At 41.5% G+C, this 21,687-nt stretch overlaps 1 protein-coding gene across 14 annotated transcripts in view; it reads left to right on the forward strand.

Annotated features, from left to right (window-relative positions):
- FGGY (FGGY carbohydrate kinase domain containing) overlaps positions 1–21,687 on the forward strand; it is a 284,438-nt gene that overhangs the window by 58,856 nt on the left and 203,895 nt on the right. For 5 of the 14 annotated variants that reach the window (XM_090146739.1, XM_090146742.1, XM_090146745.1 and 2 more), the window contains one exon: positions 18,645–18,708. In XM_090146739.1, coding sequence (XP_090002865.1) covers positions 18,645–18,708 — 64 coding nt within the window. Of the gene's footprint in view, positions 1–7,631; positions 7,754–18,644; positions 18,709–21,687 lie in introns of those variants that run through there. The other 9 variants (XR_016469373.1, XM_090146752.1, XM_090146753.1 and 6 more) reach the window with 8 other exon arrangements.

The raw sequence follows: 21,687 nt of genomic DNA on the forward strand, positions 1-21,687 counted from the left end.
TCTTTACAATTCTTTAAAAAGAATTAATTGCATCAGGAGCTCTTTGCCCAGTACAAACGATAAGCGTGAGGCTCCAGGAAAACCCAAATGAAATGTGTGACAGCAGTGACATTTGGACATTTGCTATTGGTTTGGGTCTATTTTTTTCTCAATCCGTCATTTTGTACAGATCAATCCTCCCAACGTGCCAAATGATTTCCCCTTGAACTCAGAATGATCTGTTCAGAGATGGAAGAAAACAAAGGATGAAATACACCTGAAATTTTGGCAAAAATACCATATTTACTTTATGCTGATAATACGATCCATCTTTTCATTACCATTGGGAAGAAATCTTTCCATGCTGCCAGATATCTTTTACTTGAGGCACCTCATCTGTTTATATTTGCTGTTTGGGGTGAGGGAAGGAAATCTGATTAAACTTAGCAGGTACTCCTTTTTTTTTTTTTTTTTTAATTAAAATGGTGCTATTGTCTTCTCTTTGTCTGCATCAATGTTTTCACCTGCAGGTCGACTGCCATATTTTAACAATTTAACCACCAGCAAGTTTTCTTGTTACCTTGATTTCTAAACAAGGAGTTTTGTCCAAACAAGATGTAATAAAATACATAGACTTTGGCTTTCTGTGTTGAATATTTTAGTGAATGTATGGTCAAAACTGCAATTAAATATCTCACCACTGGGAAAAGCATCATACTTCTCATTTGCAGTGTGAAAAAAAGTCGGTGATGTTTCATGAAGTACAAGCCCATTTTGCAACCTTTCCCTTGCTGCTGGAAGCAGACATCACTTTTTTCTTATCTACTCACTTAACCTGTTTCCACACCGTTGATAGACATTTAATATCTCAGAAATCTCTTCTGCTCTGGTAAATATCTTTGAAATCTGCTAGTTGGTTCAAAAGCAATTAAGGATTGGTGAGGGAATGTACACATAATGCTTTTGCACATTAGGCTGATAAGTTTCTGATATATGAGGAGACATCGTGATGAATTTGGCTCTCTTCTAAACTCAAGTTCATTGTGCCACGTTTACTGTGTAATGCTGCCCATGCAAGGATGCTGAAGCCCTCCAAACATGCAGTAAAACAAATACAGTTGTCTAAAACGGTATAAATTCGAATGGATTTTTTCTCCTATTTCCTTCCCTAATGAATGTTGACAGTATTGTCCAGAAACTGTTCAGAGTTGGAAGGTCTAAATTGTAACCAGCTCTAAAATCACTCTTTTCAAATTACAGGCAGGGTCGAGCGCAGCAGCATGGGGAACCTTCCTTCGCTGTAGGGTGAATGAACACTTGGGATGCCTTTGATGGACCACACAACTATAATACCTTTCAGTATTATCAAATAACTCAGAAAGCCTTGAGCCATATGCTATTTGAACTGAAGTCAGAGGGCATACTCAGCATGTGGCTTGTGGCCCCTGGAATATATCATGATGGGTGGAATATGCTTAAATGAGAGGCTAGGAGGTAGTGCTTTTTATTTGTAAAATCCTGCTTAAGATAATTAAAGTAGTGTAGAGCAGAAGGAAGTCTTTTGCCTAGGCTAGTGGTTATCTGCATATCATGGCCTAGCATGTCTCCTGTCTCAGAGGAGTATGTAATTCAAGAAGTGTCCCCATGAAAGGGAGAAGTAGCTTTTGTTCTCAGAACCCAGCGTTGTCGTGATTGAGGCCACATGTGCCTTTATGGTCCCTAATCAGTGCGAGCCTGATTCCTATTTCGTTCCTCTCAACCACTGTTATTCCAGCTTTATGCTATTGTAAATTTGCCTGTTCTCATCAAGTTGTACTGGAGTGACTCTGACACGTCAGGCTCCAGGTACATCAATACCAATACTCCATCTAATGGACTTTTACTGCCTTATACAAGGGAATATTTTTCTGGATGTTCGCAGTAACTGTGCCTTGGGCGCTGGCTTGAGCTAGAAGTTTATGCAGCAAAGCTACAATACTTTAAAACAACAGTCTGGGCTTTAAAGAAATATGTAAAAAGTGAGGGCTTTTTGTACTGAAGATAGTCTGCATGTTATGAGCACGTTGCAGAATTTTGAAGGATGACCAGCCATCATTGAGAGAGACACTAAGGGCTCCCATCTCCTAAATGAAGATCCTGCTGCAATTGCAGAATTGTGAGAGGAGGCTCTCAGCTGATCAAGGTGTCTGTGTATTTATGCTTTCAACTATAGCTTGTCTTTCAGAAATGTTAATTTTTCTAGACAACACAGTTCTTATTATTTCAGCTTTTTAAAAATGTGTCTAATAATTGATAATCGTTTATTTCTTGTGAATGAATCACTGTTTTATCAGACATTAAGGATGAATTTATAATGCTTAAAAATAACAAGTCTAATAAGAGTACTTACCCAGGCTGTAAGAAAGCTGAGTTCTAGTCCTTTTTCTCCAGAGGGAACTGAACCACCCTATCTCCAGCTTCCAGGAATGGTCTTAACCACTGCATTTTAGGACTGGGTTTTCATTTTGAAGAGAGAACATCATGTTTTCTGGATTGCTCTCTGGAACTGGTCTCTTGCCCTTGCGGAGCATGTCAGGTTCATAAGGCTGCTGATTTATAGGTCGTTCTCTCTGGCTGGCTTGGTGCTTGTAGAGGTTCTTCAAGAACAAGAAGGGGCCTACAAGCAGAAGGGGCTTACTGGTGCTCTAGTCCGGAATATTCTGTACTGCCTGCTTGGGAAACTGGTCCAGATGTACTTTCTGGGTGTATTTTGATTCAGAGGCAAGGAGCCAATGTGTCAGTTGTTTGCTCCACTGAATTTAAAAGATGAATTTGTCTGCCAAGGAGTTTTTTCCCAAGTCTTCATAGTACTGACATGAATTAAATAATGCACTCCACAATTGCTGTTATTAAACCCAGCGTGACTGTATTTCAGCCAATGTATTTGTATTTAAACCAATGAACTGATGATCAAATCCACAACTTCTAATTGCAAGCAGTACATGGTGTTGTAAACATCATGCAGATGGCCGTGCTACTCTGCTAACTTCCAATTAAGAAAAACAAACCAAAAAATTTATTGGTCACTTAACCCTGTCTGTGTACCACCCTGACATCATTAATGTGTATTTGTTGGAAGGCACTAGAATATTCCTCTCTGCACTTTGTCTTCTATTATGGTGATCATTTGGAATTTGGTGTTGGCTACAGAATTCGCAGAACTTGAATATGTAATTTTAGGGAAAAAACAGAGTAGCTATGAAGTAGTAAGAATTATTATTCCTTCTCTGGCCTAAGTTACTCACCTAGCAACAGTCCTAAACGCTGTCTGCTGGGCCTAAACTGATGCTTCTGTCTGGTCATTTGCCTGTTAGAGAACGTGCAAATACTTTTATTCTTTCAAGGATGCTTGTAGGATCTTTGTTGTTTGATTTGGATGAAGTCAGAATTTCTCCCAGCTAATGCTTTTCCTGGTCTGATCCAACTGACAAAAAACCATATGGCTAGCTATAGGAACCTGAGTATTACCAGTAACTGCAGTATGATTCCTGTTGTACCGAAAGTTAAGAGATTGTGAATATTTTGGTGAATCGTAGAATCACAGAATGGCCTGGGTTGAGAAGGATCTCAAAGATCATCTAGTTTCAACCCCCCTGCTATGTGCCAACCAGCAGACCGGGCTGCCCAGAGCCACATCCAGCCTGGCCTTGAATGCCTCCAGGGATGGGGCATCCACAACCTCCTTGGACAGTCTGTTCTACTGTCCACTGCTTCACCACCCTCTGAGTGAAAAGCTTCTTCCTAATATCTAAGCTAAACCTCCCCTGTCTCAGTTTAAAACCATTCCTCCTTGTCCTATCACTACCCACCTTCATAGATCCTTATGAGCTAGTTAGTGCTTTAATATGATTTTCTGATTGGACAAGTCCTCCCCTATGGCATATCTTATTCCAAATATAGTGCAGTGGCACTGCTTTCTTTTTTTACTGAAGTGGAGAGTTAGGAAAAGGAAAAGCAAGCAGTGGCATGTAGGAGGAGAAGTGATGCTAGAGCGAGCAGGGCAGCTCTGAAAGTCAGGCCACCTACACAGGGGTCAGAACCACTGCAGGAGTGCAAGGAAAAAGATACGATGCAAGCTGTAATTGTAGCACTGAAATATCTCTTTCTAAACTGTGCTTTCAGATTTTGAAAGTCTGTTTTAGTTATTTGTTACGCAGCACCTGAAACGCTGAACACTGATCTCTGAGTGGGACTTCTATGATATAAACAGTGAAAAACATGGAGAGAAAAAAGCTACTGCGACAGAATGTGAGATTCCCTGTATTAATGATATTGCAAGATACAGGAGTCTGAGAACATGTTTGACAATCTGTCATTGTAACCACTGAAACCTTAAAAGTCCAATTAAAACCTCATAAAGAGTAATTCAGTGTTGTTTGCATATGTAAAATAAAATGCTTCATGGCTCAGCTTTATGAGCATGTATGGACTCTAAGAATTCTGAAAACTTTCGTGTATTTTTATAAATGTCATGAACTCAAAATTATTTAGCAAATTTTGCCACGTTTTTTTCTCCACAGGCTTTCACCATTGCTTACAGCCCAAACCACAAATAAAGCATTAAAATTATTGATGTGAGCTAAGCAGGAGGGCCATTGCCAAAAATAGCAGTGTTCACTCAGGCTCATTCTGTGTAGCACTGGAAAAATTATTCCCAAGCTACAGCAAAGATCACATTTTTTCCTTTCTTCACTAATAGCAAAAATATTACCTTTCAAGTGGTCTGTTATTCCTGCAGCTGGGGGATAAGCAGGTTGGATGAAGTTTAAGGTAGCTAAATGAGCAGGGCTTGCTGATGCAGCCTCCTGCTAATACAGGGAATGATTTATGAAGCTCTGCTCTCGTGGTACCTTCCTAGCCCATATTTGTGCCTTCAAGATGATGGCAAAATGAGCCAAGCAGGCAAATGAAACCCTATGTTTGATCTAGCTGAGCTCTGGAAACACTGCTTTTGGTTCTTGCCACTTTAACGGAGGGTACGGGAGAAGTTTTAGTGCATGGTTGTGCTCCCAGAGCATGTTCAGAATGTTCTGCTGTGACTGAAACAAACATGTTGAATTTCAGAAAAAGCATGGAAAAGTGTCAGCATCCTTTTGGGCAGATTCAACCCAGTAATGGAAAGGTACTTCATTCCTAAACACATATCTCATGTGCTGTACTCTCTTACAGCTTCAGTCCCTGGTTTGGAAGACCTTGTTCCCCTGCATCAGCACACAGGAGGCCCTGACTTTCATGAGGATCCTCCATGTACACACAGCACATCATGTTCATTGCTGTGTCTTTCAAGGCTCCAGAAGTGAAGTAGCTGTTTTATGGGGTTCCAACTGCAACCCTGGGAATTGTAGTGAGTTGTTCATGGTCCCAGGATGTCACTGCCATTAGGGAAAGGTCACCAGTGCTGCTGCTGTGGGGAGACTTTGAAAGAAAGGATTTTACAGAGAAATAGAATTGATCCAGTAAAGTGCTGATGAAGAAGGTGAGACACGTAGAGTAGTATTTCTTAAAAAGAAACTGGTGATCCCAAGGTATCCCACTGTTAAGGGGCAAAGAATGAGTAATGTCCATTTTGCTGTTTCATTTGATAGATGCAACTTTAATTGCACATTTCTATTTCCTGTGATCAGTGCAAGTTCACTTTTGAGCTAATCAGTGCTGTTTTCTGCACTGAGATCAACCATGGCATGGAGGTTCCATATCAATGCCTAACTGATTTGTCTTTTTGGCACATCTGTAACTACCTCCCTGTCTGCAGTAAGAAAAGTATAACTATTTCTAATCTTTATGGTGATTTGAAGGGCTAAGTTTCTTGGTTTAAGAAGGCAGAGTTTTGAGAAATTAAAATAGACAACATCAATACAAAGAATGACCGCTGTCAGTTTTAATGTCTGTGCTTCAGGTATGAAATGATCATGAGCAAAAATGAGAAACAAACCTGCAAAGCAGCAGCAATTTGCAGGGGGAGAGCAAGTACAGTGTGGGGGCTTCAATGGCCGCACAGTGAGAGCAAAAAGGAAGAATGCAGGTGTGGGCCTGGGAGAGGGAAAAGCTTAATGAGCTAAGAGACCACTGGCAATAAGGGTGAAACAGAAAAAGTAAGTCTGGGAGAGATGTGTGCCTCCAAACCCCACTGCTAAATAATACATAAAGAAACACATGCACATTGTTGTAGGAGTTTTTCTCATTAGATCAGAAGGACAACATCACAGCAATCTGTTGCTTCTGTAGAAAACACAGCATCCAGGAGGAGGAGGAGACACATGTGGGCAGCCAGAATGCTCTTGAAAAACAACTGAGGAGACAGCATGAAGAAACAGCTTATGGGGTGGTGTCAGAGCAGTCCCAATGCAGTCAGAAAGGAATGAGAAGGCAGCTGAGTGGGTGAGGACAGACACCCTGGTGGATGTTGATTGTGGCTCAGCCTCCATGTGTCCTTCCTTGGTGCACCCACTCCTAGGGCTAGGAATAACCTGTGATGCCATGGAATCAGATTGCTCTTTGTAATGGTAAAACTGCTGCTGAGAAACACAATCTTTGTTTCCTAGTGAATGGTAACGAAACAATAATACATGGGATTTATGGGGCCAAGTTTATTCTTCTTCATAGCAGTACTTTTTTCCTCTACAAAAGGTTTTCCCTATGCCATCACAGACTGGGGACCCCATGCACTGCCTGCAGGGCTGACTTACCTTCCTTAAGCTGCAGTAATAGCTGGACTTAGACACCAAGCATCCTTTATATTAAATAATCACTACAGGAGCTGATGCTAATATTGAGTTATGTCCACGTGTTAATAACTTTCACCCTGACAACTCAGTAGAGTTTCAGCATTTGTCAGCTTCCTGTTGTGAAGATTATCCTCAAGGACCGTGGAGAAAAATAAATCTAGAGTCTGCTAAATTGTGTATTCCAGAGGAGACATCGATCTTAAAATGTAAATGACTTCCAGAAAGTAGAATAACTTCAGTCTTGTTTAATTCTTCATACATCCATCAAAGAAAAACTTTGTTCAAGCTCACATTAAAGTATATTTTTCCATGAAGAAACTGGATAGAAATATCGGATGAAAAAGAGATATTTTTCTTTCCTTATTTTTCTATTAGAGAGTTTGTAGAGAGAGGACAGAATTGTTCAGAATCAGTGGTACTGTGCTGCCTTAGCTACAGAGCACGTACTCAGATGTCTGCATAACTAGCACATTATGAAAAGCAGACAGAGAGGTCAGGCCAACTTCCACACCCCAGGTTTGCTGTTAAATTAATTCTCTCTTGACTTGTATGCTTGACACTTTCCTTATGACTGCATGGTACTGAGGATAGCTCTACAACTCCAGGTGTCTGAATTCTGTGCTGTTTGTAGAGTCCTGTTTCAGAGAGCAATCTTCTTAAAAACCTGAGAAGCAGTTGCTCTAAAGGGTAGTGAAATGTCAAAGGAGAATAAAGAGATGTGCTTTTATTTTGGTGCTGAAATTCCTTGCCTGTGCTCTCTCCAGGGTTACTGAACTTGGGGGTTTGCTAGAGGTGTATTTAAGACGAGAAAAAAGAAACCCACAGAAAAAAAATAGTCAAATCTTTATATGTCTTTTCTTTTAGCAGCAAACACCTGTCTGGGGTAATGCTTCATTGCACACATTCATGAGAAGTAGGAAAGCTGCCCTGTTTAGTTCAACTTCATTAGTGGCAGACCAACTGTTCAAAAGGAGCACGAAGTTTCTTTTATCTTTGCCAGCTCCAAACAGGTAAAAATACTAACTTGGTAAATTCCATATAACCTTTAAGGCTTTCAATCACAGCAGCAAATGCTACTGTACCCCAGCTCCTGCTTTTACTGAATGGTATTGTAAGCACCTTAATTATAGTGCGTGATGTCTGATGGGCCATGGAAAAGGTCGTCTTCCAAAGAACATGATAACAAGGGTGGAGCAATACTGCTTGGTTTTTCAACTGTCGGGAAACAAGGGGCTTTGCATAGAAAATTAATAGCAAACAGTGTTAATCTAAATATATCTCACACACAAAATATCATATTCTTCCAGCTTTGTCTTCTCAGGGGGTGCTGCTGGCACTGTGGGGATAGCTGCACAGGGATGTGTTCCTCCTGCTTGGCTCAGAGCTAAAAGTGAGGAAGGCTTTGTTGTCACAGCATTACAAAGAAGGCTCGCACTCACACTGCTTTTAGCTGTTGAGTTCAGGGCTTCCAGGTTGGGATCTAGTTCAAGGGCAGAGAAGTGAACAGGAACATACGCAGTGACTTCATGGTGCTCTGAGCAAATTCTTCACGCCGCTGCAAAACAGAAGAATCAGACCTGGGCCTTACAGATGGATTAGTCTCTCATTATAGCCCATGTCTGCCTCTTTATATATTTAATTATTTTCATAGGTCAGATCAAATAGAAGTTGGAGCCAGTCCATTTTTAAAGTCTTAGCTGAACTCAGTACAGCAGAGCATCTGGCAGGACAATTTCATTTCTGACTCCCACTGTTAATGGCACGGCTTTGGGCCTTTGGGTAGGCAGGCTATCCTTATCGCCTTGGCAGGCTTCCAGTTCCAAATAATAATCCATTAATGTCTGCCCCGCTGGCATTCTTGCCAAATACAAGGGATATCTTTTAAATAAACATTGGCAGTTCCCAGTCGGAGGAAAGAGAAAGGGAGTAGAGGAAAAACAATCCTTGACATTTCAGTGACTTTGCAGGGCTAGCTGACACCTGGTACCACCCTTATCTGCGAGTGTTTATGCAGAGCTGCAAAACACAGCTTCTCATGTTGGCTCCTTTGCTGTCTTTAAATAGAACTGGAAAGACTTATAATGATAGGAGTAACTTTCTTGGACAGGCACTCTTTTCTTTGCCTTTTTTTCTAGGCTAGGAAGACCCTGTGTTAACACTAACATCCGTGCTCCTGTTTTCCTCTGAAGTCCAGCAAGCATAATATAGCAACCCTGTTTGTCTCATATAGTTTTCTTCCCCAGTGGATTAGATACAGTACAGCTTTACTTTCATGGGAGCATTTTTCCTCCCAACTTTCTTATCACTTCAGCCAACAAATCCAACAGCCACATTGATCTGCTGGGAATCAGAGCCACCAGAGCTCACTCTGGTGTTTCTTTGGAAGTGTCTTTTCTGTTTGTTTGCACCGTTTTGCTTTCTTTCTGTACAGCTGAATTCTCATGATAGCTTGAGGTTTATTTTTCCAGCTGTTACATTTTGCTTAATAGCAATAAAATTACTTGTTTGGATATTGCACTGTATCAATAAATGAGCTGTCTAGATTTTATTTTTGCAGTCCAGTTAAAATGTGGAGTAGGATTCATTCTTTCAGAATGTGACGGGAGACAGTAAGATATTTATTGTTCAAAAAACAACATGGGGTCAAATGTAGAGTTTGCAGAAGGTGCCTTTGAATGAATCCTCATTTAGGGGCACTTAGCTTTGATGTCTCAGTACATCCCTTTCTGAAGCATTTAAATATTTGAATGTGTTTTCAATGAAGATAACTTAATCATCATCATTGGGAATGTGTGTGTCTCCTAATTAAGATGGAACCAATCCGAATGTCCTCAAACCAATCTTTGCTTTATTTATAGTTTGGTTTATTGCTCCACCCCTAGCCAGCCTGTATATGGTAAACCTTCTGCTATTTCCTGCACAGTTATTTAATGCTGGAGCCGCACTACTTGCAGTTCCTGAAGCAGAACCAAGTAAAGCAAATGTGGTTAGCATGGATTTAACTGGAAACATTCCTAAAAGATAGCAGATCTCGTCCCAAGTGCATACTGGTCCACCTACAGTAGAAGCAAAACATCATTACCTCTTCACTCTGTAGACTGTGTCCTGACACTTACGGACCTCTATTAATGATCCGCACTTGAAAAGAATTATGAAGAAATGTTCAGTCCGAATGCTTCTGGCTCTTTCAGAAGCAAACTATAATTGAAAATACTGTTAAGCATCTTTGCAGTGGAAGTTATCTCCCTTCGTTGTTGAAATACTGCAGCAGAAGTTTAAAAAGGAGACAAGGAAAGAAGTGTGTAATACTGGGAGAGTGCTTAAAATAGGCAGATGCATATTAAATAAATGTAGGTCCCTAAAATGGATTAAGGTGACACATCTACTGCTTTTATTGTTTTATTAGTCTCTCCAAACCCTCTCTGCTGGAACATGTAATGTTTCTAATTTTGCTGGCCAAAAAGATGCTAAGTGCAAGTGTGCTCAGGTAGGGAGAAAAGAGGCAGCTGCGGCTGCTGTGTAGGCTAATAAAACACTTTGACAGGCATATTTACTAGGGAAGAATGCTCCTAAGTAGCATCCATTTGAATCCAAATCTGGAGCTGTTAACTGAGTTCAGGTCACTCTATCAGAGTCCTCTCCTAGTGTTGCTAGCCTCTGTAAGTGTGAGGATACAGGGTGAACAGACACAGCACTGCTGCTTTTAGTGGGGAGCTGCTGGTTTGTGCCACGTGAGGTCTGTATTCTATTTTCCTGAAAGCAATCCTTCTAAAAATCACTGCAGAGTGCTCCAGTGGAGCGCTGCAAAGCTGCTGCTGGCACCTGCATCCCTTGGATGATAAAGCAGGAGTGGCACAAAGAATACGTGGCATCGTTTGCTAAAGAAACATCTGGGTTTACCCAGCAGCAATTTGCCAACCTGTTCTTCAGTTTCAAGCAAATAAGCAAGACAGAGCTGTTGATAATAAAAAAAAAAGTCCTGTTTTGTGAAAATAGGAAACTGAATGCAGAGCCATGCTGAGGCCCAATTTGTGTCTCCCACTGTGGTGCTTTCATCTCTACCCAGGGGCTGATGGCGGCAGAGGTGAAATGCTTATTAAACACTGGGGAATCCACCTAGGAATTAATCTCGAGGAACAAAATCAATGGCAACTCTGGCTTCTGTAAGTCTTCTGCTCACAGAGTTAATTGTTCAAACAAGGCGTGCAGTATCGGAGACACTTTGCTTCAGGCCTTGCTCATTTAGAGACTTCAGTATTTTCTAACCCAGATTTCAAGAACAACAGTGTGTAACTGTGCTGGAACAAATGCTATTTTTAAGTTTCCTGTGGTTTGAGAAATTTTCAGATTTCTCTGTCTGAAGGATTGAGGGATCCAGAAAATGAGTTCTGAGTTTCTGGTATAAACACTGACTGAATACATAAATGAATCGTCACTGATTTTCTGGATTGCAGTAGGTGAAAGAAGCTTAAAGATTTCAAGCTCTGCTAATGTCACTCCAGAGCAGCTCCAGCAATTTCAGGCTTTCATTAAATATTATTTAACTTACTTCAGGAAAATCCCTCTGCTACTACAAAACAAGTTTTTCCACTCTTACAAGTCATGACCCATACGGAAGCAGCCCACGCTGATAACCTGTTGCATAACTGATACCGAGTTGGTCTGCAGTGAGAGAGGCTCTGCACCTGCTGACCTGCCCAGTCTGAGCAGTGTGAGCTGCCACATCCTCTGCCATTCATTGCTTGTGCATCGTTTTCAGTGCAAGCAAAGGCAACTCATGTGCAGATATCTGTGTATATTTGTGAACGTCTCAATGTATGTGGGAAGACACTGTCCATCTTTCAGCAGAATCCATAACCATAACATCACAGAATTGTTTGAGTTGGAAGGGACCTGTAGAGGTCATCTGTTCAATGAATACTTTAGAGGTCATCTGTTCAACTCCTCTTCAATGAATATCCTGGGCTGCATTAAAAGAGGAGTGGCCAGCAAGGAGAGGAAAGTGATTGTCCCCCTCTACTCGGCTCTTGAGAGGCCCCATCTGGAGTACTGCATCTAGGCCTGGAGCCCCCAGAACAAGAAAGACACAGAGCTCTTGGAGCGGGTCCAGTGGAGGGCCACTAAGATGATCAGAGGGCTGGAGCACCTCTCCTATGAAGAAAGATTGAGGGAACTGGGATTGTTTAGCTTGGAGAAGAGAAGGCTCCAGGGAGACCTCATTGTGGCCTTCCAGTACTTGAAAGGAGCGTATAAACAGGAGGGGAACGACTGTTTATGAGGGTGAATAGTGATAGGATGGTGGAATGGTTTTAAACTGAGACAGGGGAGGTTTAGCTTAGATATTAGGAGAAAATTTTTCACTCAGAGGGTGTGAACAAGTTGTCAAAAGAGGTTGTGGATGCCCCATCCCAGGAGGCATTCAAGGCCAGGCTGGACGTGGCTCTGGGCAGCCTGGTCTGGTGGTTGGTGACCCTGCACACAGCAGAGGGGTTGGAACCAGATGATCATTGTGGTCCTTTTCAACCCAGGCCATTCTATGATTCTGTGATGATCCTATGAACAAGGACATCTATACCTCGATAAGGCACTTGGACCCTGGTCCAGCCTTGTCTTGAATGCCATGGCCCAGCTGCCACTTTGTGGTTTTCCTTATGGAAGAGTCTCTGGAGCCCTGCTGGTTCTCACTGGTAGAACTGCTTTATCAGACATGATATAACAGGTATTGAGATTGCAGAGTAAAAATACTTTTCATTTTCATTATTATAACAGTGTGTTATTCCTGGATTTGACACGGTCTCTCTGACACAGCCAGCAGTGCCTATGAACACGTCTTCTTTGTCTCTGCTGGAAATGTGTTCACAAGCTCCATAAATATCAATAGTTATGATTAAATATAAAAGTCACTCAGTGCCAGTACTTCTGTACTGGCATTAGGGGAAAAGAGATAGCAGAAGAGGTAAGAGTTTTGTTTTTGCTGACTGAAACATCACAGCAGCAGAAACGATGACACTTACAGTAAAGTCACAGTCTACCGAAGAATATAATTCCATCATTGCCTGGAAACTTAGCACTTATGCAGGGATATTTTTTTTTCACTCTTGAGGAATATTAAAGTATGTCAGTGAATGAGAATTGCTTCAGACATCCAGGAGATCATAGGGCTTATGAATACTTGGTGACCAGAAGACTTCTTTCCAGTGATGCCACTTGCACAGGCAGTCCCTAACAAGCTAACAGAATGAAGTTGAACTATATCCTTCAATCCATGTGTCACACGTGTCACTGTGTGCCTTCTGCCACTGCGAGTGCCAGGCTTCAGAGGGGCTGTGATGGGAGGCTGCTGCTTGATCTGCTGTAGAACAATATCCATACGTACAATGCTCACGTGTGAGAAACATCACATTTTGTGCCGTGCAGTGCACAGATCCTAGAGACAGACTTTACAGACGTGATATGAGAATGGCACACAAAGCAGTTACATGGCTTAGAAAATTCTGGTATGGCTTTACACTGAAAGATGACACATCTGGCATCTGGCTTTTTTTACTTTTTGTTCCTAACTCAATGTTCTTTTTCCAGGGAAAAAAAATAAAAGTCAAATTGCCCTAAATTATATGGTTTTGGTATTAGCAGCATACGTCTATCTATGAAAGTGTAGAAAGTATCACATATACAACCAGCAAATTGTGTTGTTGGCCTAAACAAAACTGGAAAAATTTAAGAACAACCACTGTATAATGTCAGCTTGCCCCAGTGTCTGCTTTTGGAAGCCTCATGCTTTTCTTTGAGAGTTATTATGCCAACACAGAGAAAATGAAATGGAAACTAAGAAAGCTATTATTTTCCCTCTTCCCCCCTCCCCTTTCTTTTCCTGTTGGGAGTGTTTCTGTTTGCCTGGATAAAACTTACCCATTCCAGTACCTAACTGCTAGTCAGGATTGCTTGCTTGCCAGCTTGGGAAGTTGCTGTGCAGGCTGCCCCTAAATTGCTCGAGTCCAACTGCAGAGCACCTGCTAGTTGATTGGGAGACAATAAAATTCAGGGCAAAGGCTTCCCAAACACAAAGGCTTACTTGTGGAAAAGGTCTTTGTTGATCTTGGATGAAGTTGTAACCACCATTTGATGGCTTTAGTGAGGCATTGTATGGTGTACTAAGTCTGTACATGTGTTTCTGCGTGTGAAAAAACAACACCTGAGCTAAACAGAAGAGGCCAGAACTAAACCAAGTCTCCTCCTAACGGTCTTTCTTCAGACATATTTTATGGAGCGCTCCTGAAAGGACTTTTTGTGTAAGACCATTGGAAGCTCTTTCCAAGGCTGTGATCAGGAGTGCCAGAGCCTGTGGCCACTGCTCAGTTTGCAGCTGGAATCTCTCAGCTTCCCAGTTCAGACACTGATCTGGCCCTGTAACGGTCGTTAGCTTTGTTGGGATATGGAGGAGCATGAAAAAGGCGGTTTTAGAGAAAAATATTCTTCACTTCCTCAGCCCCTGTTCATTCAACTGCTACCATGCACTGCTGCACCTTTAGCTTTGCACTGTGCCTTCTGTCTGCTGGACTCTTTGAGGTATTTATCCCTTCTCTTAGAGCCAGTTGTGTGTTCTGACTCATTCAGTATTGTGTTTGTGGTTTATTTTATGGGGTGAAGCAACTGGGATGACCTTGTGAAGATCAAACCAGAGTACTTTCATATGGCATACAGTTGCAGTGTTAATTTTCAAATCCATTTAGTGATAATACAGGCATTCACTCGTTACAGAAGTATGCTTGTTGAGAAAGATGGACAGCAACAAGTTTTCATGATAACATAGTGGATCTGCTAATTAGCCTATTCATTTTCAGAAATTTGATTTAAAGAAAGCAGCTCTAAACTGCCAGGATTCATTGAGCTGTTCCCTGGAAGGCATTGGTGTAATCCAGACCCCACTAGAGTCTGTGAGCATCTTTTTGTTTTGCTGACTTGGTTTCCAGTAAAGGATTATGAAACACTTGGACATCTCTCGGTCATGCTGACTGGTATCTGGAGGATCTCCTTGCTCCTTTCTTTATGTGGTTCAGCTGCAGTCTGGAAGAATGATTTTGACTTTCAGAGATAGACAATTTAGTGAGTTGAGGCAAAATTTCAAACAGCATTGCCCAAAATATTTATGGGGATCAAAGCCATAACATTATCAGATATGTTCTGAATACTTAAGCATCTTTTCAAGAACCACTGCATCTTTTCCCAGCAGCTCTGCAGGGACCATTGCTTAGACTAGAGGAGAGCCTGCTCAGCACACAAGTGGGATCTGCCACTAGACAGGACTGCCTGCTCCATCCTCGCGTGCAGGAGCTGGCCAGGAGCCAGTAGTTATTCTCACCATCCAGGTTACTTTCCTTTTTTTAAGCATTTCAGCCACCGGAGTTATTTCTTACCATCGTGCAAAGCAGCATCTCTGAACTCTTGCTGAGTTTGGGATTTACCACCCCATCACACACATACAATGCCTTTTACCCCAACCGGGTGCCAGAACAAAAACAATCCACGCATGTAAATGTAAGGCACCCAGGCTAAGGTTGAGGGAAAGCCATGCAGTACACTGATCATGCACAGCAAGCTCATCTTGCTGCAGTTTTTGTTGAAAGCCTGATGTGAGGGCTGGATTCTGAGACGTTCAGTATGGAGCAGGACAAGCAGAACTGACAAACTGGATGACTGCCCGGTGTGCTACAAAAAAGGCAGAGAAAGAGAGAGCCTTTGGTATCATTCAAGAGCTTGACTGGTTTTTTTTTGGTAGGTATTTTTCCAGTTCACAGCAGGCCATTGACACTAGAAAGTGCAGCAACAGCAACCTCAGTGGTGAAACTGCCAGTGTTACAATCAGAGGGAGATAAAGTGAAATATTTGTTAGAGGGGCAGTACCAGGAAATGGCTGAGACATCACATGACAGAGGATGTGCTCTGTGTAGCACAGGGATGTATTTACTTACAGGCTAGACTTCTACCAGTCTCGACCAAAGGCTCCTTTGGCTATAAGTTATTTGACTTACCTGACCCACTTGCAGTAGGAAGTGATTATATAGATAGTAAATACCTACCCCACCCTTGGCAGGCAGACAGACTCTTTGCCAAAATGGTCTAGCTCAGCTTTACAGAACGTAAAATATCCTACCTTCCTTGTGAATACCATCATTTCGAAGACATTAGAAGCTGCTGCTGTTCCAGTAAACTGCTCCACTTCTTGGCATTCGATCACCGTGGAGAAAGCCTCTCAGATTTACCTCTTACCATCACCTGGAACACAAATCATACATGAAGAATAAGCCTGGAACTTTTCTAAGGTACAAATCACATCTGCCCCTGATGATAAAAGCTCCCAGGCCCCCTGGCAGGCAGGGAAGTCGCCGGTGATGGAAGATCCTGACAGGAGCTTCACACAGTCATTCATTGAGGTGCTAAATAGAGGCTCCAAGAGAATTTTTCCTGGACTTCTTTATTTTTTTGGAATGATAGTTGCAGCTTAGTTAGCATGCATAACATGCTTCATGGTGATTAATTGTTGTTAATTAATGAACGGGTTTTAAATTTTAAGCAAAGTGCCTGAGACATTCTGTGTAATTTATCATTTTTAACAATCGTGTTGCTATTATTGGAATTCCTAACTCTGAATTCTCTTCTGCATAAATAGATGAGATTTCACCAGAATCTGTGACCTGTACCACAACTGAGCATTAGCATAACCCTGCGACTTCTCACCAAAACAAGATTCTGATCTTGCTTACATCAGAATGTCATTGGAAAAGGCCCATGAAAAACCAGCAGATTTGTGCTGCTGCAGCTAAGAACAGAATCTGGCCCAAAAAAGGTTTTAAAATAAAAGGACTTCTTTCAAATTAAAATGATGATGTCCTCCTGTTAGGATGTAGGAATAGGTGAAGAAAGAAAGGGAAGCAGAGAAGAGCTGTGTCAGGGGAGTCAAGTCTACACAGATAGTTTCATTCAGTTCATGTTTTTGCTGTATGTGAGAATTCAGGTGCCGATACTTCAGACTCTGAGATGGGCTGGAACATTTCATTTAGCTGAAACCGAAGTGAAAATTTCATTTTCTTCAAAGGTCATCTAGCAGAGGTCAGGGAGTAATTCTTCATTTTGTGCCAAAGCAGTGACTGTTTGCTGAAGCAGACCTGATCTTTCCGTGTGCGTGGGGCTCATGCATTGCTGCTGGCTTCCCTGCACACCACATGCTTGCTGCCTGGTTTAGATGGGCTTAGCAGAGAACACAGATAAGTTAAAAAGGATTTGTGCTCCTGTTCTCCTGGATCATCAGTCACGTATGTAGAGTGTTAAGGACAATGTACTGCATTGAGCTCAGCAAAGGATTTTAATGTACTAAGACGGAGATCCATAAAGGACACAGGCACCCAGCTCTGAGGCTGGGATTCAGAAGCTTTAATTAGGATGCTGCTTTGCCTGCACACTGAGTTGGGGGAATTCAGTGCCTAGTAATGGGGCTCATGTGAACCAATACTCTGAGCAGGGGGATTGAGTTAGCGAGCTGGAAAAATGCTGAAGAAAAGGATAAATTGCTGCGCTTCAGTAGGCACCTAAACCCTTTTCTTGGATCTGACCCTGAAGCTGAAGTTTTAGTAATATGTCCCAGTCAGCCTGTGTTTACAATTCCACTGAGTTTCCTTAGGGAAATAAATCAAATTAAACTTATTTTCGTTTGACCCTGTTATTAAAGTAAAAAGCTGAGCACCAAAGTGTACTGGAGACCCAGTGTTATACTGGAGCCACACTTCCCTTGTTTCTATTCCATTTATGAATGCCCTTCATCAACTAATCGCTGTTTGGCACAGTATTAAATTTAATCACTGAGCTCCAAAACGTTGTAATGTGTCTACCTACTCCATGGTTCCATTTGGATGGAAATATTCTATCTCGTTTAAAGACTATTAAAGCCCTGTCTTTCTTGTGCAGAACAAAAGGGCGTTGTTTACTTTGTTTTGCATTATTTTCCTATTCAACAAAAGATGATTATTCTGTCTTCTCAGTGCAGAGATCTTGTGAACATGTAGACCTCTTCTCTACTTGCTTTTCTTTTCCAGGGTGACTACAAAATAGAGAACTTTCCTTCATGCAGAAACTTGTGGTTGAAATGCACAAAAACAAATGTTATTTATCTGAACCTTCAAGGTTTTCCTAATGAAGGTATTAATTAAAAAGTGACTGTGAGTGAGGCATAGTTGAACGAGGAAACACTGTTACAAGGCACAGCAGCAGTTGTGATGAGAATAATGCACATTTATGATTAAGAATGAATGTCTCATGATATAGAAGCATTTGTTTCAGTCAGAACCTTTTAACCTTATAAGAGAAATGCAGTAACCCCACAAACATGTATTTGATCCCATTGTTGCCATCACACTGTAACCTATGGGGAATAGCTATTTTGATCTTTACAACTGGGCAGGCTGTAGGCAGGAGAACAGGGTGCTTGCTTTTAGAGAGCCAGCAGCCCAGTCACAGTGGGTTCATTTTCTAAAGACCCATTTATTGAATGACGCAAGGTGAAGATTATGACTCACTCTGCATAGGTTAAGTTTTTAAAAATCAACCTATATTCATTTTTCTGGCACCTACACAGCTGCATAATGTATTTATTATCTCTTGGGTCCCATTAACCCTTTCAGAGGCTTAAAAAGTGATCTGTAACACAGCCCTGATGTTCTTATCAAGTGGATTTGATTTTGCTTCTCTTATATCAGTGGTGAAATAGTGAACAGGGCAGATTTTATTTTCTCTGGTCATGGAGCAGTTCATCAGTCTGGTTTTGGACATTTCCTCCTTTTCTAATAGCATTCATAAAAAACATATTGTTTGCTGTGGGTGTTTACTGATTCATGGCATTGTGTTTTCCAGGTCTCATCCGGATGAACCAGGTACCCTTCGATCTCTGAGTCCTCCAATGTCTTGCAATGACAGTGTAAGTAATCACTGTTGATTATAAACAGCTTTTCAAGCAGAAGTTTGGTGCCAGTCCAGCACATTTTATTAGCTGAAACATTTCCTTCTATTTCCCACTTGTATTGCAACCTACTTTTTATGGTAGATTTAGGAGTATGGAAGTCGTTTTGTTGTGCCTGAAAGGCCTTTAAAAGGACAGAACCACCTCTTCACCCTCTCCACCCATCTCCTTCCCCATCATCCCTCCTTTCAAAGGGAGAACATCAGGAAGTTTGGGGATTCAGATGTGGGTTCCTAAACCTGTGTTAATAAGGAAGGTCTACTACACAGCTGGAAATGATGTGCAGCCGCTTGTTCCTGTATTTCATCTCTCCTTCCTCTCAGGAAACCCAGACTTCAAGGGAAGGAAGTCCCCAAATGATCCTTGTACATATCATTAGAAAAAAATGGTAGTTGCTTAAGAAAAGGGTGTTTACCTACATGTACAGCTTTATTTCTCCACCTATCCCTCTACTGTGCATGCTGCAGATAATGACAGCTGTTATAGGACTGCTTTATAGGGTACATACTAGGAAATGAAGACTCTCTTTCTTTAACCCCTTGTCTGTAGTTCTAAGTCAGCAGGAGTTTCCTTCCCTGTTAATATGGCTGGAGTAGAGGAGGGACCGTACCTTCTCTTAGTACTGTGTGTAAATGAATACTGCAGAAACCTTTTCTTTTATCTTGAATCAAGCACTGAAATTAATTTACTTCCTCTCCTCTCATAAATACTACATGTCAGCTTTCTTCAAGCCACAGTATGTCAACATACTTACAGAGATTCCTATGGAAAGGAAGTGGCAAAACTGCATGTGAGATTATTTACAGCAAATTAATGTGTAAAATGAATGTAGGCAAGGTACTTGTCTGTGTCTTTACTCAGGAAACACATATTATCCTGTGACATTCGTGACCGGTCATTTCTAAACTGAAAATGGATGTTGCAGAACACAGGTAGGGAACAGACTGGAACCGAGTATAAAAATACATATGCTGTTTTGCAGCTCATAATAAAACTTATTGAATACTGATGAATAATAGATGCATTTAAAGGAAATTACGATCTGCTACTGTGTAATCCTCGAAAGAAAAAAGCAAATTTGCTTATGAATTCTCTGTAATGGTTTATACTTTAAGACAGAACAATGGATGCTTGATACGAAACTCGCTGGAATCAATAAAAAGACCCCCATTTTATGCCCCACGTTTGTAGCCTGCACAGAAGTCTGTTATGGCAGCTGCCACCTTTACTAGCTCACCAGGGCTCGGACCAGCTTCCTCCAGGGCTGCAGCAGTAACGGCTCTTAAGTCTGGCTGAAACAACCTAGTATCCCCTGGGGACCCAGCACAGAGGTGGACCTGTAACACATTCACCTGTGTGTTACATCAGTAAGTCTAGTATGTGCCGTTCCAGTTGTAGCTCTTGTAAATTAAACAGAGAAATAAGCTGCTCTTTCGCTTCTTGCCACTGCTGAAATATGATCCAAGGCTCAGGTAGATTCCAGCTGTGATCTCGCTCCGTGGTTATGAACATACATTTATGTTCTCAAGACATTATAGCTCCTTCTACACAGGCAAAAATTGTAAAAACAAAATGAACAACGTTCTCTGTGTACAGTAGAGTTATTTAAAGCACCTGAGGGTTTGAACATAAGCAGACACTGTGTTCGCATACAATATAAGCAGGACTTCTGGGTTTTGACATTTAAAATGACAATTAAAAATACAGCAGGCATGTTTCAGCAACTTTATGGGATGCCATAAACATCCAGAAAAGGATTCCAGACAAAAGTAAAGATTCACAGAACAGATTCTTTTCTTCTTTTCGTTTCCTACCTTGGGTTTTTGTGTGGTGTGTTGTGATATGCCACAAAACTAGTGAAACAAAAGCAGAGGGCTGAAGGTGCCTTGCTCGTTGCAGTCTGTTATAAGAGGGAAAATGGGTTTTTGAGAGAGTCAGAGCTTATAACTTGAATGGTTCTGTTCAGGTAATGGTTTTAACTTCCTGCTCATCTAAAAATCTAAAAAGAATAAAAGCCCCACACAGGTCTGGAAAATGGGAAACACTTTCCTTCCATAACACAGACGTGGACAGAAAAGGATCAGAATCTCTTTCTGGTACAATTTTGCTTAGCATGACTCTGCCTGAATTTTCTTAGAGATATCTGCCACAGGAGCAATGCTGCTGCCTCGTCAGTCAGCTCTTCCCACTGTGGCCTCCTGACGGCGTGCTGTGGCTCACAAACCTTTGGAATCTATTGTGTACCTTTAAGCATCATAGTGTTTACACTTTTATATAGGGCACCTCCTGTTGTGACTGTTTTATAGGCATTAAGCTCAAGTGAGAAGAAGAACCTGAATCACAAATTAAGGATTTAATTACAAGGCTCTTCTTCCTCAGTAATTTTTTTTCCTGCCACTTGAAAACCTTTGACAATAAGAATAGGGAGCTGAAGGTGAGTTGGCTGCTTTGGTTCTTTGTACCTGAATACTCCTTCATCTTTTGGAAAAATGCTTTGAAATCAGACATTGAGTGAAATTTCCTATGGGATGCTCAGCTCTTTCCTAGCCTTCAGAAGGCAGGCGAATTATAGTATGTTTTTCGATAATCCTGAAATCCCTATCTAATTTCAGCCATGTCTTTTGTTCTGCACATGCATAGAAGACACATAAGCTTCAAGAGAACTACCTCCCAACACTCAGCCAGAGCAAATCCCTCCCTAGCTTCCCTGGTTTTCAGTCAATCCTCTCTCTCCACAGCAATCAGCCATGTGTAGCTCCTCTAAAGAAAGTTTTTTGGGTGTTCACAAGCAATTTACCTTCTTCATACACAAAGAGGCCAAGGAACTGTTTGTGTCTTCTCTCTTGTCAGTGGGCACCCAGTGCTGGAATTGTTTTTCAGAAGTCAGGGATAAGTGCACGTGGTGTTCCTGACAGCCCAGGGGGAAGTAGCACACTC

Source organism: Phasianus colchicus, chromosome 9 (genome assembly GCF_987193195.1).
Source record: "Phasianus colchicus chromosome 9, bPhaCol1.hap1.1, whole genome shotgun sequence".
Lineage (NCBI taxonomy): Eukaryota > Metazoa > Chordata > Aves > Galliformes > Phasianidae > Phasianus > Phasianus colchicus.